We start from the raw sequence: 17,081 nt of genomic DNA, 5'->3' as shown, positions 1-17,081 counted from the left end.
TGGAGGCCAACAGAGAAGGTAGAAAAGCTCTCTCTCTGAGGACTGGCTAACCACTTTTTAGGGGAATAATCTGGCATTGCAATAGGGTTTGACACATTAGCAGCAGGTTTTACTGGTGCCAATGTGAAGGAAGATTCTCCCTTTGAAACCTTAAGAGACGATAAGCAGTCACTTCAGTCTGTTTTTTTTTTCTCTCTCTCCATCCTTGTTTCTGTTATTTTTTTCCTCCTGTGTACCACTTTAGTGGTATCGGTATCACCATCAGTAGTAACACACATTTGATAACCAGTTTATTCCTATGACTGGAAAGAGTTCAAGCACTGAAGGCCTGGCAGACTGCTGAAAGGTGGTCTACCCCGGCACACTATGCACAACTCAAAGCATCGTGGGGGGGGGGGGTTTGTGGCCACACATTTGGCATTTCTCTCTTTGTCCCAAACAGTGCTAGCTATAAAGAGGCACAAACACATTGAAAACGTTTACAACAGAGAACTAAAGCAACATACAGAAATTCTTAAACTCATAGTGTTAATCAACACAAGATCATTTCTTTTAGGGCAAAGCCCATACAACTCCAAGAGGTAGGCCAAAGTCCACACAACACCGCGGGTAGGACAAAGGAAAAAAATAGGAACTAAACATAGTTTTATTACAGCCATCTTTGAAAGATATAAACAAGTTAGAAAAAGGGAATGCTAACTACAAAGCCCCCCAAAGTATTAAAAGGAGGAACGCTTAGAATATAGCTATGGGGGACCACAGCCAAACACTTTGGCAACAAACAAGATGCGAGGTAACTTCACAGGTGCATTATGGGGAGGCAAAAAGATTTAAAGGCACAACAGTGAAACACTAGGTTTACCAGCTAAGATCCAACAAGTGTCTCAGAGACCCAGTCAGTCAGAGAGAGAGGATGAAAAAGCTTACTCATTGTAATGCTATTACACAAGGGTGGTCCAACAATGGATCCTGTTAACTACAGACCTATGTCAGTTAGAGCAGTGGAGTAAAGCTAGACATTATTACTGAGCTACTTCCTGTGGCAGGGGTACAGGGGGGGGGGGGCAGGGTTGGCATAATGGTTAATGTCTTTATCTTACAGATACAAAGTATAGAGAGAGTCTGACCTCTGGTTATTGACTAGGTTCTTAACAGTCTGCAGACTAATAGCCTAGTATTTATCTATGAACCTAGATTACTCTTGCAAACATCATATGCAGGGCTATAGAATGCATTATCCCAGATTTCATTAATATATAGAGATAAAATCTCTTAACCCTAGACTCCCAATTTGGCTTCATCACGGTCCTGCCTCTTTAACCTCAGTTTCCTTGAAAAAAATAACCAAAGCAGTGGATAGTGGTCATGCATCATATTTGGACTTGGTCAAGAGCTTTGACACCATTCCCCATGCAAGCATTATTGATATGGTGGTGAATTTGAATTACAAGTCTAACAGGAACAGGCAAGCAAAAACTGAGGGTAATGCTACTCAATGCTAGAAGTCTAAATCTCAAAATGCACTCACTCAAGGCACTCCTTAAAATGGAGAACATAGACATCTGTGCAGCGACTGAGACCTGGTTAAAGGCTCCAGAGAGCACCACTGCACTACCAGGCTATAACTCATACCACACTTTTCTTCCATGTAACCTGGACTGAAACACCAAAGACAGAGGCATGTCCATATTCATTAAGGATATCCACACCTCCAGGCTAGTTGCTCAGCATAATGCATTCGAGGTTATCCAAGTGCAACTAACGCTGGGCAAAACTGCAATCCAAATTGTAGCTTGCTACAGATCCCCCACCATGCCCCAGGATTCCCACTCCTCTTTTCTTGATGTACTGGAAAATATTAGGGTTCAACCAAACACCCTAATAATGGGCGACATCAACTACCCCACCATTAACTGGAAAAACTACTCTTGTACCAACTCCTTAGCTCAACGCTTTCTGGAATTCATAAACTCCAATGCCCTAGATCAACTTATCCACACCCCCACCAGGGGCAACAATATCCTAGACCTAGTCATTACCAACATGAGTGACCGGTGTTCCACACCTGAAATTAACTCCTTGTTGGTCCAATCCGACCATAAGCTCATCACCCTTGATATCCACATCCCGACCCACACTCCATTAAGGAAACCACAGTAAAAAATTTCTCCAAAGCCAACTTCATGCTTCTTAAGATTGAAGTGGTGAACTTCATGACACCCATGCAGATGGACAATAGTTACAACTGCTGGATCTTACACAAATACGAGTGCATGGATCGTGCTATCCCAAACAGAACCAAGACACTATCCTCCAAACAAAGGAAGTCAATCTGGTGGTCCCCTGCCATAAAACAAACTGTACAACAGAAGGAAGAAACTGTTGCAAACGAGAGTAAAATCCCACGAGTGGAGGAGCTCCCTGGTCAGCCTCAGTAAGAAGCAGAGATCCTTTATAAGATCCTCCAAGGCTAGCTACGAAAAAAAAAAAAAAAAAAAAAATCGCCACTAAATCCAAGGACAACTACAAAGAATTCTATAGCTATGTCAAGAATCTAGATGGCAACACCAAGATCTGCTCTGAGTTACAGCACAAAGGCACGAAAATTACAGAACCAACTGATATTGCCAACATCCTGGCAGATCGGTTCAGTGCTAACTTTACCCCCCCTCTCACCTCCTAAAGGGCCCATATCTATACAGGAAGAACGCACAGTCCCTGTAATCACAACTATGCAGGTAAAAGCTGCACTCTCTAAAGCCAAAAATACAGCATCCATGAGACCAGACAACATCCCAGGCCACGTTTTACATGAACTTCAGAACTGGCTCCCCAGTTAAGCACCATGTTCAATAATAGCCTCGCATCAGGCTTTGTGCCCACTGAATGGCGCACAGCAACAGTTATCCCACTCCACAAAGGGGGAGCCACCACTGATCCCGGGAACTATTGACCTATTAGCCTGACGAGCCTGGTCTGCAAGGCCATGGACATTGGTAACCTCCAAACTATGGATCCCACCCAGTTCGGGTTTGTGAAAGGCAGATCATGCCTCCTGAACCTGATCAACTTCTTTGAGGCAGTCACCAAAGCCGTGGATGAGGGTAAGGTGGTTCACACAGCCTATCTTGACCTTGCCAAGGCTTTCAACACCATCCCCCATTCTGGAATTATAGCTAAACTCACTAAACTACGCATAAATCCTTACATCACAAGATGGGTTGCCAACTGGCTCACTGACAGAACCCACACTGTAAAAGTTGCAGATTCCAAATCGGACATCAAAGCAGTGATAAGTGGAGTACCACAGGGTTCTGTCCTGGGACCTCTCCTGTTTGGTATCTACTTCTCTGACGTACAGGCTAACACAGAAGGCCTCTGGCTAACGAAGTTCACAGATAACTGAAAACTAGGAGCCATAGTCAAGTCCCCAAATGATGTGGACATCCTACAGAAGGGCCTCACTGAGACAGATGCCTGGTGTCAGAGCCATGGCCTCAAGCTCAATACCAAAAAGTGCAGTGTCATCCCCTTTGGTAAAAACTCTGTACCCATGAACTACCACAGGCAGCAATCTATTTAACACCGAATGAGTGATAAGAGACCTTGGGACCCAGGTGGACAGTAGTCTCTTTGATGCTCACATCGCCACAGTAGTCAGCAAGTCCTTCTACGTGGCACACCTAATCATAAAAGGGTTCGCATCCAGGGGGGAAAAAAAAGTCATTGTTCCCCTCTACTCGTCATTCAGACTCATTATGTAGAGTACAATGCCCCTTTTGGAATGTACCTCACAAGACATCTGCAGCAGCTGGAAAGGCCACAGAAGTACCTCAAAGAGGATTACTGGCCTCAAACAAATGCCCTACACTGACCGCCTCAAAAGACTCCAGCTTTGCTCCGTAGCATAGCGCCTACTCCGAGGTGATCTCTGCCTAACATATAAAGCTATGTCAAACCCAGAACTGTTGGACATGCTACACCTAAAGAAATCCCAATCCCTCTAAGCTACATGCTCTAGGGACCTAAACCTTGTCACCACAATAAACAGGACACGCTGGAGGGATAGATTCCTGTCCCAGAGACTTCCTATACTCTGGAACAAGCTACCCATCTATGTCAAGTAAAGTTCTTCATTTCCACTCTTCAAGAAAAATCTTGATGAGTGGATGGGAAATACGAAATACACCCCGGGGATCACTTGTGTGTCTGCTGGACAGTGGCACAGGAAAATAACTTTCTTGGGTGGCGTAAGCTATGGCAGCTTGCTGGCTAGGCTTACGTAGGCCCTTGGGCCGGCTATGTAAATATCAATAGAAATCCTTATGCTGTGCTTTGGATAGATAAATGCCTATCTGACACAACCCATGTGGTTAGCGTTACAGGTACTACTTCTGTGGCACACCACTTTTTTTGCTTTCAGAATTCAGTGTTTGGCCCTCTCCTATTTAGTACCCCCCCCCCCCCCAAGGCAAAACACTCCCAGCCTACAGTTATCCAAATTTACAGACTACTACATTGGGAGTAGTTACTCTATCTTCTACTGACTCACAAATTGCTTCAACACGATTAGACCGTGTTAACAAGTGATGCAAGGACTATGGTCTCAAATTAAATGCAAATAAAATGTAGCATAATTAAATGTTGGTAAAGTAAGAGATCTATGCACTCCTCTTTATAATTCCCTGTCCTTTGATCATCACATCTCCAAAGTAGTTCAGAAAGGCTTCTACCTGCTAATCTAATCTCCAAAGGTATCTCCACTAGATCCAAAGCCTTAATTCACATTTAATATGCCATCCAATCCATTATTGGATATACTGCATCTTTCAGCATGCATTTTCTAAACATGCGAATCTCTTGCAAATTTAGTGATCTCTACAATGGTTAGTAGCCTAAAAATCTTAGTTATCAAGACAAATTGGTAGCCTTTTCTCTGTACTCCATCGCTTATTCACTCCTCCTTGGAGATGCGTGTCGAGCCCTTCCAGCCATGACAGATTCACATCCTATTCCTTCACAATGCAAATGGTACTTCATATGCGTGGTTAAAGATCTAACCCTACAAGAGCAGGCAAATACATTTTGACGTGATAATTCATATTTCAACATATCCCACACCTCTGGAACAAGCTTCCCACTACATACCAAGCGGAGAATCACCCCTGCCACCTTTCAAGGTGAACCTAGACAATTGGATGGGCAGATTCATTCTCCCCTGGTCTGTTTAGTCTCCTCCTTAAGGCTAGAGGGCATTTTTGAACAGAGTTTCCAGATAGGTTTGTAATGGTCTGCAAACTGCCTAGCACCTCCCGCTGAACCTACACATTCAACTTCAAATCAGGAATCTAGACTGGACTTCATATCACTCCTTTTGAGTTACATAATCTGAATATTTCGGTACCACTTTTATTGTGATCCTCAACATTATGGCCCCTTTAAAAGGAACATAAAATCAATTCCATATTTCTATATGACCATCCCACAAATTAAGGTTCAGATGGTGTGTACAGAACATATACCAACAAATAAATGTACCGTTTGCTTTAAACTGCTTTGGAAATGCTAGGAATCACACCAAAGATGTGATGCTACACTGCAAAACACCACCACCCAAAGCATCCCTTCTCCCTCATTAGCTTTACAGAAACAGTCAAGGGTAAAAAAGAAGTTACATCTTACCATAACGTTCCATTTGTGTTGTTAAAGATTCACATTATCAGATGTTCTGTTATACAATGTTAACACATCCAGAGTCTTCTGTAATCCCACTTTCACAAGTTATTCACATTAGTTTTCTGATTAACCGCTTATCCAGCTGAGTCTTCTGTAATCCCACTTTCACAAGTTATTCACATTAGTTTTCTGATTAGCCGCTTATCCAGCTGAGAGGCGTGGAGTAGCTCAAGGCTTTCACTACATTACAGACTGAAATTCAGTCTCAAACATGGGTCAACCCACCATAAGGCATGCAAATTCACATACAGCATAAATACCAGCATGTAATGTGAAAAAACTGACAGATCATCTGCAGCACATTTGGGAAGTATGAAACATTTTGAACACCTTTTACAATAAAAAAGAAAAGAAAAAAAAAAAAAAAAAAAAAAAAAAAAAGGAAGATGTGCCACCAAACTCTGCCAAATGTTGGTTTGTACACTGACATACTCTCAAAACATATTTGATGTCAGAGTAAATAAACCATCACTTTCCAATACCTGCCCTAGACTTGCATATCACCTCATTTCTGGGAAATAATTCTTTATTCAGACTGTCATTTTTGTTAAAAATCTTGGAGTCTCCAGATTCCATAGATGGATCTATTTTCTGCCACTCAATATATTCCAGACACACTGTATTAACATTTTCTATTTTTTTTTTATAACATATGCGCTCCTTCTCTGAATAATCTTTTTACCATCTATACCCAAGCAGAGATGTTTGTCAAGACCTGCAACCAAAAATTGAATGTCACAGGGTATTTTTACATAGTAAAATTGCAAAAGATATTGTTATTGTATTTCCAGTGGGAGCTTTCCCAACTCATAACTTGCTCCGGTCTTAAACCTGTGTTCTAGGACTTGATAACCTTTTGAAAATATTTACAGTGTAGGTTAGCATCGCTAGCGCATCTGTGCAGCTCTCAAGAATTTTACAGAGGTAGTGCAGCTGCACAACAATTCTGATGGATACCCTTTATTTTTTTGGTAAATACAAATTTGTAAGTCTGATGGGGGTTAGTTTTCTTGGTTAAAAGGGCAGTAGCCCCCTTACAAATAACTAATAGAAGAATCGGTTGCCTTCGCTGTTTAAACCAAGCTATTATAGTCATCTGTTGTACCGTGGAGCCCCAGAGATCAGTGCAACTGGATTACATTACAGTAGAGAGACTAGCAGTCACTAAGAACAATATACCTTACACAATCAATTGCACTCTGGACAAGCAATCTCACCAAATCCAATGTTCTAAATAATTGCCACTACCACCACATTTATTACTATACAATATAGATACACCATCTATATGTAAAATATTGTATTACAGTGCAGACCTGAGGAAAAACAAACCAGATTTCGAGACTTGCTGACAAGAGGTATACTTTTATTTATTTCATTTTGTTTACCAGGAAAGTCCAACTGGGTTAAAGAAACCATTTTCAGCGGAAGCTCAGGAAGAAAAGCTCCACATATAAAAATCCAAAATACAATATATAAAAACACAGAGAGATTACAGTTGTTACATACATAAAATACAAGATAATATAATACACAAATAGTAAAAGTACAAAAGACGTACTTGATTTTAATAAATCTATCGGATAGTCAAGATAATTAGAAATGACAAGCTGATAAATTTATAGTACATATTACAGACAGTTTTATACTTAAGGTTTTTAGCTGCACTAGCCAGGAGTAGTACATGTACAAAGCCAATAATCAGCAAGGAAGTTTCAAAGCAATCTTTTGAACACTTTGCAATTAGTAGTAGTTCTAATGTTTAATGGAAGAGAGTTCTGACTTCTTGCTACATGGTGGGAGTATAGGGAGTCACCAGCAGTATTTTTTGATTTGGTTGCCTGTAGTAAACATGAATTAGATGATATTAAGGAATGGCTGGTTGAATAGGGTTGGAGAAGGTTTTGCAGTGCAGGCGTTTTCTCAGCCTGATAAAATTATATTGTAAGCCATGGTTAGTTGTTTGTACAAAAGATGATGTGGGAGTTCAAGCCAGGACAATTTTTTTTTTAATATGTCACAGTGATGAATATGATTTTGAGAGTTAGAAGCAAAACTTAGCTATTTTATTGTAGGCTGTCGTTTCTTTAGATGTTTTTCTGAGGATTAGTAAGGATTGGAGAAGCATACAAGACGAGTCCTGGCAATAGCTATCCTAGATGTGTTGGTTAGAAAGTTTTTGTTTCCTTATAACATACCCAATTTTTTTGCAAACTTTGATAGTTTGTGAGATATGAAGGTCAAATTTTAGGTTGTTGTCAAGGGTTGATACCTAGCAGTGTGGCTTGCATGTCAGAAGTGATTATAGTCTTATTACTGGCAGTGATGAAGAAAGTGGTAGTAGGGAGGCTCGGAAGACCATAACATTGTTAGGGTTGAGTAGGAGCGGTGATTCTGATAACCAAGATTTTATTTCGGAGACAGACGTCTATGTGATTTGCTGGAGTTGTTGTAGTGTTGACATATAAGGGTAGAGTCTTCTGCATACTGAATGATAGTAGATAGTGGACTAGCAGTAGTGAAAATGCTGAATAAAAGTGGGCCAAGAACTGATCCTTGTGGTACCCCTAGTGTGACTGGGAGAAAGGTGGAGAGATTATGCTGCCATAATACTGCTTGCTGACATTCTTTTAGGTAACTTTGGAACCATATGACAGCAGAAGGATGTAGGTTCATGTTAGAGAGAACATTTAATAGTTTGTGGTGTGAGACCATATCAAAGAAGACCGCAGAGACAAATTTACCCTCATTACAGAGTTTACTGATGGCATTGGAAAAAAAAGGAGAGCAGTAGTAGTGCTATGATGGGATCTAAAACCATGCTAGGAGTTGGCAAGAAGATTATTAGAGAGGAGGTGGGAATTGGCAAGAAGGTTATTAGAGAGGAGGTGGTGAAGGAGTTGAGCAGGAATACAACTTTTGAGGATTTTAGATAGAGGGGTAAAATGGCAATAGGTCTGTAGTTAGTGAGCTACCTGCCACCACCCTTGTGAATAGGGATAATATGGGCTCTTTTCTGCAGGTAGGTTATCAGCTGCAGTGGTGGTGGGTTTGAGTTTCTTTGGTGTTTATTCTATAGTTTTTGTGGGTGTAGTTTGAAAGGAGAATAATGAACCATTTGGATTAGGGAGATTGAGATAGGTAGTTAAGTTAGGGCTTTGTTGTTAATCAGACAATATACTTTGTGAAGAACTTGTTGAATTAATCTTCAATGATATTAGAGGGATTTGGAATATTGGTGGTGGGGGAGATTTGTGGATTTAATTGTCCTCCAAAATTTGTTTTTGGGGGGGGGTTATTGGTACTTTAGCCATAAGTTAGTAGTTCTTGTCTAGGATAATATAACGTTTGGTTTTATTTCTAAGTTGTTGGAATGCAAGACAATGATGAGTTTTACAGGAAAACCATTAGTGCCACATCTTATCTTTCCTTTAGTAGGGTCCTAGTGTCATTGGAAAGCCATGGCGTATAGTTAGATTTACAGCAAAGTGTTCTCGGGAGTGCTATTCTGTTAAGAATATTGAGAAAGGCGTTATTGAAATATTCTACAACTGTATCTGTATCAAGGGGTGTATATTTCAGGATGGCCCAATTGCACTTTTTTAGAGAGTCAGTATAAAAAGTCTTGTGGGCTAAAGTTTTTCTTACTACATATCTGGCAAAGCATGTTGTGTTTAATAACAGCAGAATGCCGTAGAAGGTAGGTAGGCATACAGATCACCAAGACTACCAGGCAGATAGCCGCATTCTTAGTAGAGATCAGGTTTATTGGTTAACATCCAATCAAGTGTAGTTGGTTTGCTTTTTTATTAATCCTGGTGGATCCCTGGATAAGTTGGGTGAAACCAAATAGGTTAAGGAAAATTTTAGGTGCGGGTGAGTTCCAGGAGGGCCAGTCAACATTAGTCTCCTATAAAAAGAAGTTATGTCTTACCATAACATTCCATCTGTGTTGTTGATCTTCGTTCGAGTTAATCGGTTCCGTCCTCAGAACCGAGCCAGCCAATATTAAGCTTGTGTCAGCCAAAACCTCTCGAGCAAAGGTCCTACCCAGAATGCTCTGCGCCCTCTTACCTCACATAGAGTTTGCAAGTTGACAGATAAAAGTAGAGGCTACCTCTGATCAGAACAGAGCTACAAGAAAGGAGTACATGAGATCAACCAAGAACCTCCAGATGGGGGACATAGGGTGGGAAGTAATAAATGAACAAAGAACAACACAGATGGGACATTATGGTAAAACAACTTCTTTACCTGATGTTGTTAATCTTGGTTCATTCCTTACTGATGGGATAGAGTCCCCAGCTGCCTGTATTCCTGGGTGACCCTCATGGAAGGATATTCCTGAGCACCATGGAGCCAAAGGAAGCTCTACCTCTTGAGGCCAAATCCAATTTGCAATGAGGAATAAAGTATGAGGTTTGGCCCAAGTTGCAGCAACAAATATTATTGAGGGAAGCCTTAGCATGGAAAGCTGCTGATGTTGCCATAGACCTTGTAGAATGTGCTTTGACTCTATGAGGCAAGGTGAGATTGTTTGTGTTATAGATAAAAAATAATACAATTTCTCAACCATGAAGCCAATGTAACTTTTGATACAGGAGGACCCCGTCTAGGTCCAGAAAGCCAGAAACAGTTGGTCTTTTTTACAGGTAGATTTTGTTCTGTCCAGATAAAATTGTAATGGCCTATGAACATCCAAGGAGTGCAGGCAATACTCTCCTTTGTTAGAATGGTTAGGAAAGAACACTGGAAGATAAACAGATCGACTGATTGATCGCTCTGACAACACTTTTGGTAAAAAGGTAGAATTAGTTCTCAGTGATATCCTATCCTTATGGAAGATAAGATAGGGAGGTTTGATGCATAAGGCCTGGAGTTCAGACAATCGCCTGGCCGATGTGATTGCAATCAAAAACAAAGTTTTCCCAAGAGATATTTTACATCACATGAAGACGCAAGTTCAAAGGGGGGAGCTGTTAGACCTTGCAAAACCAAAGCCAAATCCCAAGGTTGTACGGGTTTTTGTGTGGTAATATGAATCTTTAAGATCTACAGAGGACATCCAATCATCTTCTTCCAGAAGAGGAAGGATAGATTGAACCGTGACCATCCGGAATTTCTCTGTTTTTACAAATTTTAGTGTACTAAGATCCAGAATTGTCTCCTGTCCCCCTGTCTTTTTTGGCACTAAAAAGAACCTAGAGTAAAAAATGGATTCTACCTGGTCAGGGGGGACAGTCTAGATGACTTTTTTGTAGCAGCTTTTGAATTTCGTGTGCTGCTGTTTTCCCTTTGAGTGGGACGTCGGGTAATACGCTGGATGAGACTGGGAAAAGATGGGGATGCAATAGCCTCTGTATATAATTTGTTGTACCCAAGAGTCAGTTGCCATCTTTTGCCAGAAGCGTGGTACAAGGAGAAACTACCCCCCCCCCCGACTGCTTCCAGAGGTGAGCAGTCGGGCAACGCTTCAAGAGTGCCGATAGGGTGGGCCAGAGAAAGAATCTCTGGAACCCCAGTTTTGCAGGTCTTCCATTAGTTTCCCCCTCTGCCTCTAGGGGAGAACTTGGCACGTGCATCCCGGAAAGAATCCTGTGATTTCTTGTGCCAGATCTTTCCACTCCTCTGATTTCTGGAGTACAATCGCTGAGGAGTGGAGTGTGCGACACCAACGACAGACAGGGTCTTGCCATCTTGTTCGCACCTTGCCAGCATATCCTTGACTTTAGGGCCAAATAAAGAGGCGGCCTCTATGGGGGAATTCATGAAGTAAGCCTTAAAAGAAACCCACAAAGGCACATCCAAGCATGTCATCTGGCAACTATACCTGTACCTGCTGCTCTAGCCAACCCTTCTGTTGCATGAGAAACAAGATGTATGAAGAAGCTGGAAATGGACTCTAGGGTGGCTAGCTGAGAAGCCGCATTATCACGGACTTCTTCAGAAACAGCTCCTGCCAAGGTTTCAGAGATCTGGTTGATAAGATCTCACTGAAGCCTGGTAAAATGTGCCACATAATTCAAAGACCTTACAGTGAAGGTCGATGAAACAAACACATGCTTGCCTAATCTGTCAGTCGCCCAGGATTCCTTGTTGGGCAGATGGATAGTTTGCCTCTCTTCTGCCAAATCCTTCTTAGTAGCAGCTGCCACCACCATAGCACTTACTGGAAGACCTTGTAACCAATGGGGGTGCTCAGCCGGGGGCGATAATATTTTATCTGGTCTCAAGTATCGCTTCCATAGGAGCCTTCCATGCACACTGCATGATGAGCTCATTGGCAGGCGGGGTGACCCAGAAGGTAGGGAGCCGGTCACGAAAAGCCTGCAGGAACACAGATTCCTCAGAGAAAGGATTAGAGGGGTTCCAGTCACCCCTCTATCTAAGGATCTCGAGGATGTCACCAAAGAACACCTCATCAGAGGATGCCTGTGGGGACCCTTCCACATCATCAAAATGTGTATCTTCAGTCAATGACTACTCAGTGGAGTCCATGTGCTTCCTCTTACGTGATGCTTTGCGGGGTACTTCCTCAGTGGGAGGTTCTGGGTAAGACTGCAAAGAGGGGGTCTCCTGAAGAGGAGAAACCTGAGGCTCTTGTGCCCGGTGTCCAGCAGTTGAAGCCTGTAGCAGTTGCGGCACAGAGGAAGAAAGAGGACTCTGACAAATGAGCTTTGCCAGTGGAAGCAAGCACCCTCTCCATGGCCTGGAAGGTAGGCCCACCCAAGGAGGGACGGGAGCCCAGATCCAAGCAAGGCAACCTCGGAACCGGGGTCACATCCCGCCCCGACGAGCCCACCCCCAGACGAGGAGTCTCAAGAGGACTGTGAACCGTAAGAGAGCACATCCCTAGAAGGTGCCATAAAAAAAAAAATCTGCATGGAGCCAGGAATGCCCTCCACAACGGCACAGCCACTGGCCTGAGAAGAGCCCAATGCCAAGTATACCGAAGGCCACAAGGATGACTCTGGTTCCAAAGTGAGATCCACTAATGGAGTCGGAGAGAGGGAAGCTGCTGTCGGAGTAATAGGCTTCAAGACTTGAGTGGAAGTCGAAGGAGGACTATACATTGGGGTTTGAGGAGATATACGTTCACCTGACTGAGGAAATGTGGACTTCGACAGTTGAGAGAGACCTCTGGCCACATGCAACTGGTCAACAAGCCGTAACACATCCTGTTCAGAAAGACTCTTGGTTGACCTCATGGAGAAAGCTGATGGCGATACTGGCCTTTCTAGGAAAGTACTATACTAACTGCTAGCAAAAGGATTCAGTGAAGGGGAATATTTGGTCCTTGCTAATTCAATAGGTGCAGAGCTCTGAGTCGAGGAAGTCTGCACAGAAGAAAATAGTGTGGAAAAGTCTGCGCCGAAGATGTCAGCGCCGTAAAAGTTGAAGGTGTCTGCACCATAAAGGCAAGGGTTTGCCCCAAAGGGTACAGTGCCGTAGTGGAAAGTGTCTGCACCGGTGATAAGGACGGTGCCAACAAGGAATGCACTGAAGCACATGGTGCTGAAAAAGTCTGCACTGTGGGGTACAGAAGTCATACTTGGAGCCGAAGGGGACGGCACCTGTATTGATGGTGCCGTTAGGGGTTGCGACAGAACTGTCAGAACCGTAATGGTCTGCACCGGGAACACCGGTTCTGGTATCAATAAAGGAAACATAGCTGTAGTCAGAATCTTTTGGGGGGGGGGGCGGGGTGTCGAGCCTGGAGCCGACAGGGTCACAGGGGGCAGCGCCAGAATAGTAATCAATTTCACTTTCTTGCGAGTCGACTCCCTACGATCTCCAGATGGAGAAGAAGGGAGTGACTTAGAGGAAGAATGCCTCTTGCGGGGTTTAGCAGGAGGGGGTGAGCCCTCCGACCCAGAAATAGCCTCAGAGAAAGGAGACCATTCAAAATTAACTTATTCTTCCTCTCGTTGAGAGTCCCGGTACAGAAATTTTTATAAATCCCACACGGATGATCCACAGTCAAGTGGGAGACATTAAGACAGTAGACACACAAGTCATGGCCATCGGAAAGCTGTAACGGACGGCCGCAATCCTTGCACTGCTGGAAACCAACACTACTTTTCTTATCCGACATAACTGGTGTGGAGAAGCAGCACAGTATCAAAAGGAAGAATAAGGGCTACCCAACAAAAGGGTAAAGAGAGAAAAAGAAGGATTGCCAACGATGGTAATGGAGAATTACCACAAGGTAAGAAAAGATGGTAATAAAGGGAAAAGACTAAAGGGAGACAGTCTAAAGTGTGCGATAGGGTAGGAAAATATTAGAATAAGCTTTTAAGAAAAATTGAGTAAGAATATATAAACTTTCAAAAAAATTAGACACTTAGCTGAGAGAATGGCTTGACACGGCTGTACAGCAACGTGGCAAACGAGCTCTGAGGTAAGAGGGAGCAGAGCATTCTGGGTAGGGCCTTGGTTCAAGAGTTTTTGGCTGTAGCGAGCTTGATATTGGCCGGCTCAGTTCAGAGGAAGGAACCAATAACCCACCAGTAAGGAATGAATGAAGATTAACATCAGATTGATAGTTTTACAACTTATAGTGTTGGATTTGGATTGTAGAATATGGTCAGTAACTGGAACATTATTGCCAGGTGGGATGTAGATGACTATAATGGTAATGAATTTATTTTGGTTAAAATAGGAGCCTGGCTGATACTATAACAATACTTCCTAGGTTAGGAATGTTGAAGTTCACTAGTATTAGTGAGACGCTACTCATACATTATAGCTACTCCTCCACCTTTTCTTTCTTTCCTATCCGCCCTAAACATGCTGCATCCAGCTGGGATTATTTCACTGTCAGATATATATGGCTTAAGCAAAGTCTCAGTGAAGGCAGCTCTGTCAGGAGAGTAGTGGGATAACGTAGCATGAAGTTCTTGGACTTTGTTTACTATGCTTCTAAGGTTTAGATTCAGGAATATGTTTGAGCCTTTATGGTACAGATTGAGTAGGTGTTGTAGTTGTTGGGGTGCTATATGGGTTCTGCTTGGTCCAGGATCGGGATGTATATCACCACTAATTAAGAGCCTAGAAGAAACAATAACTAGAGTATGTAGTAAATATAATAAAGATAAAATTTCTAAATCATACAGGAACTTCTGCGACAATGAAGGCAACAAGCACAAATGTCAAGAGAGTAATAATTGAGGAAGTTACTCTGTACAATATTCACAGTAAAAATTCTACTTTGATCATTAGTTTTATCTTTAGTGATTTTATGATCTGTGCAAAAAAGGACAATAGCGGAAATTGCAAGTATTTTAAGGATCAATCTGTGTCAGGTGTAAGTTATAAAAGAGTATCTACTCTTGACTAGCCAAGTTTGATCCCTAGGGGGAAGACTACCCACTGCAACATGGAGATTTGGTTATTTTTTATTTTATAAAAATGTGTGATCTTTGAATTATAGCAATAAAGGAAGATGGTAGTGATGGCAGGGGAACAATACAATCTGGGTTAAACTTAAAATATTTACAATAAGAAAATAAAAAAAAGATTTAATTTTTATTAGTGAAAATGTACTGGAAAACCACTTTGTCAATCCAAAGCTTGATTTTCTGTCAGCTGGGAAGACAAAGTTCTGGTGCAGGGACACCAAACACATCAAAAGATTTGTTAATATATGAACAGTAGTAAGAAGTTAAATGCTGAAATTTGATTGTAAAAGATACACTTGCACATTAAGGTATCATCAGTGTAGAACCACTACATAATGCTGCTACCATATGGCTACGCAGTAGAACATATATACCCTAGGAATTTAACTGTCCAGTAGAATATTGGGAGAACACTGAAGATTTTAACTAGCATTAGTTAATATTTTAAAAGCATGCAAGTCTAGACATACATACTGATGCAAATTCACTGCACACTGCTGTTTGCATAAAAAAAAGCAAAAACAGAACATGCTAATCTAACACAGTACCACTCACTGCACCAAGGGCATAGCTCACAGCAGACACTCCACTGCCAAGAAGGGAAAGGTAAGTGGCTTCCCAACATAGCTCTCAACTATTCAGATTTTCGCAGAAAGTCCATATTTTTGTCTCTTATTTTTTATATGTTCCTCAAATGTTTTTGATTTTCTGGCATATCATTGAGGACTGAAGTCACTAAATAACGACAGATTTAGCTATTTAACTAACTTTTTGGTTTAAAATCGGTTTATATTTGTGCCCCCCAATAATTATCTTTGTCGAGATTTTTTGACGTGAGAGGTACTTTACCCTAACCCAACTACCTGCAACTCACAACGCACGCTGGCATATTACATACATGGGTGGCAAAACGTTCACTGTGGGAGAGGGTCACAATAAACCAACCAGAATCTATTTAATATTACACTATGATCTAGTCAATCCTCCAACAAAACTCACATTGTTGTCTGAAAATCCTATACTGCGGAAACAGCTAAACACAGCTGTCGCCAACCGGCTTACATATCCACTCCAGCTGACAGCACGTCACGAGTTCAAAACTACAGATACGTGCAAAAACAACCTCAATACATTTTTTTCTATCCAACAAAACTTGCAGCGATATATCTAACTACAACATCAAGATCCATTCACAACAGAGGAAAAGGAGAAACAAACTAAGTATAAAAGACTTCTATGCGACACCTCAGAAGCCATCAAAACAATTAACATTAACTACAACAATACAGATTAATTTACTTCAAAAACGTAAGCATGTTTAACTTTAGCATATAGACACATTTTATCAAAAAGCATTCAAACATAATTAGCAATGCATGATATTCACTTACGCGGGCTTCATCATCTTGGAAACTACTTTTCTAACAAATACATATAATTGCTTTCTTGTTAAAAACTTATTTCTATATTGCCAATAATAATAATTGGTTCGCTTGATACAGAGAATAGCCGCCACCAGCTATTTTTTAAATCTGACCAATCCTCCCGCCTCTTCAGATTGCGTATTTTAGTACGTCAACAAGACAGTGCAGCGCGAGGACGATTCATACATACTAGAGACGGAACTCCACCCTTAGACTTACTGTTTGGAAAGTGCTGTATGTTTCGAAAAGGTTAAGGCTAAAGGGTTTTGTAAGCACTTTGGGCGTTACCACCTTGATCCAGTAGATTGCTGATGTCTTTCAACTGACCTGATTTTTGTCTCATAAAGTCTGAGTTTTACTGACAAATCAGTGAATATTAAAGAAGTCATTAAACAATGACAGACAAGTGTCAAGACTCCTATCTTTCAAAAAAGAATGTTAACCTAAACAGCATTTTTATATGTTAAAAGAGCAAAATTTAAAATTTTGTCCATACGTTTGGGCCTTTGCATCTCAGTTA

The 17,081-nt window shown here is 41.6% G+C and overlaps 1 protein-coding gene across 1 annotated transcript in view; it reads right to left on the bottom strand.

Moving 5' to 3' along the window:
* KIF23 (kinesin family member 23) overlaps positions 1-16,774 on the bottom strand; it is a 1,082,389-nt gene extending 1,065,615 nt beyond the window's left edge. The window contains exon 1 of the mRNA XM_044076375.1: positions 16,529-16,774. Within this exon, the coding sequence (XP_043932310.1) occupies positions 16,529-16,542 (14 nt within the window). The 5' untranslated portion in view covers positions 16,543-16,774. The remainder of the gene's footprint in view (positions 1-16,528) is intronic.
* Positions 16,775-17,081: the final 307 nt, after the last annotated feature.

Source organism: Protopterus annectens, chromosome 7.part0 (assembly GCF_019279795.1).
Source record: "Protopterus annectens isolate FY-2018-M chromosome 7.part0, PAN1.0, whole genome shotgun sequence".
NCBI classification, from domain to species: Eukaryota; Metazoa; Chordata; order Ceratodontiformes; family Protopteridae; genus Protopterus; species Protopterus annectens.
The sequence above is the reverse complement of the archived record's forward strand: the minus strand, read 5'-3'. Positions and strand labels throughout refer to the sequence as shown.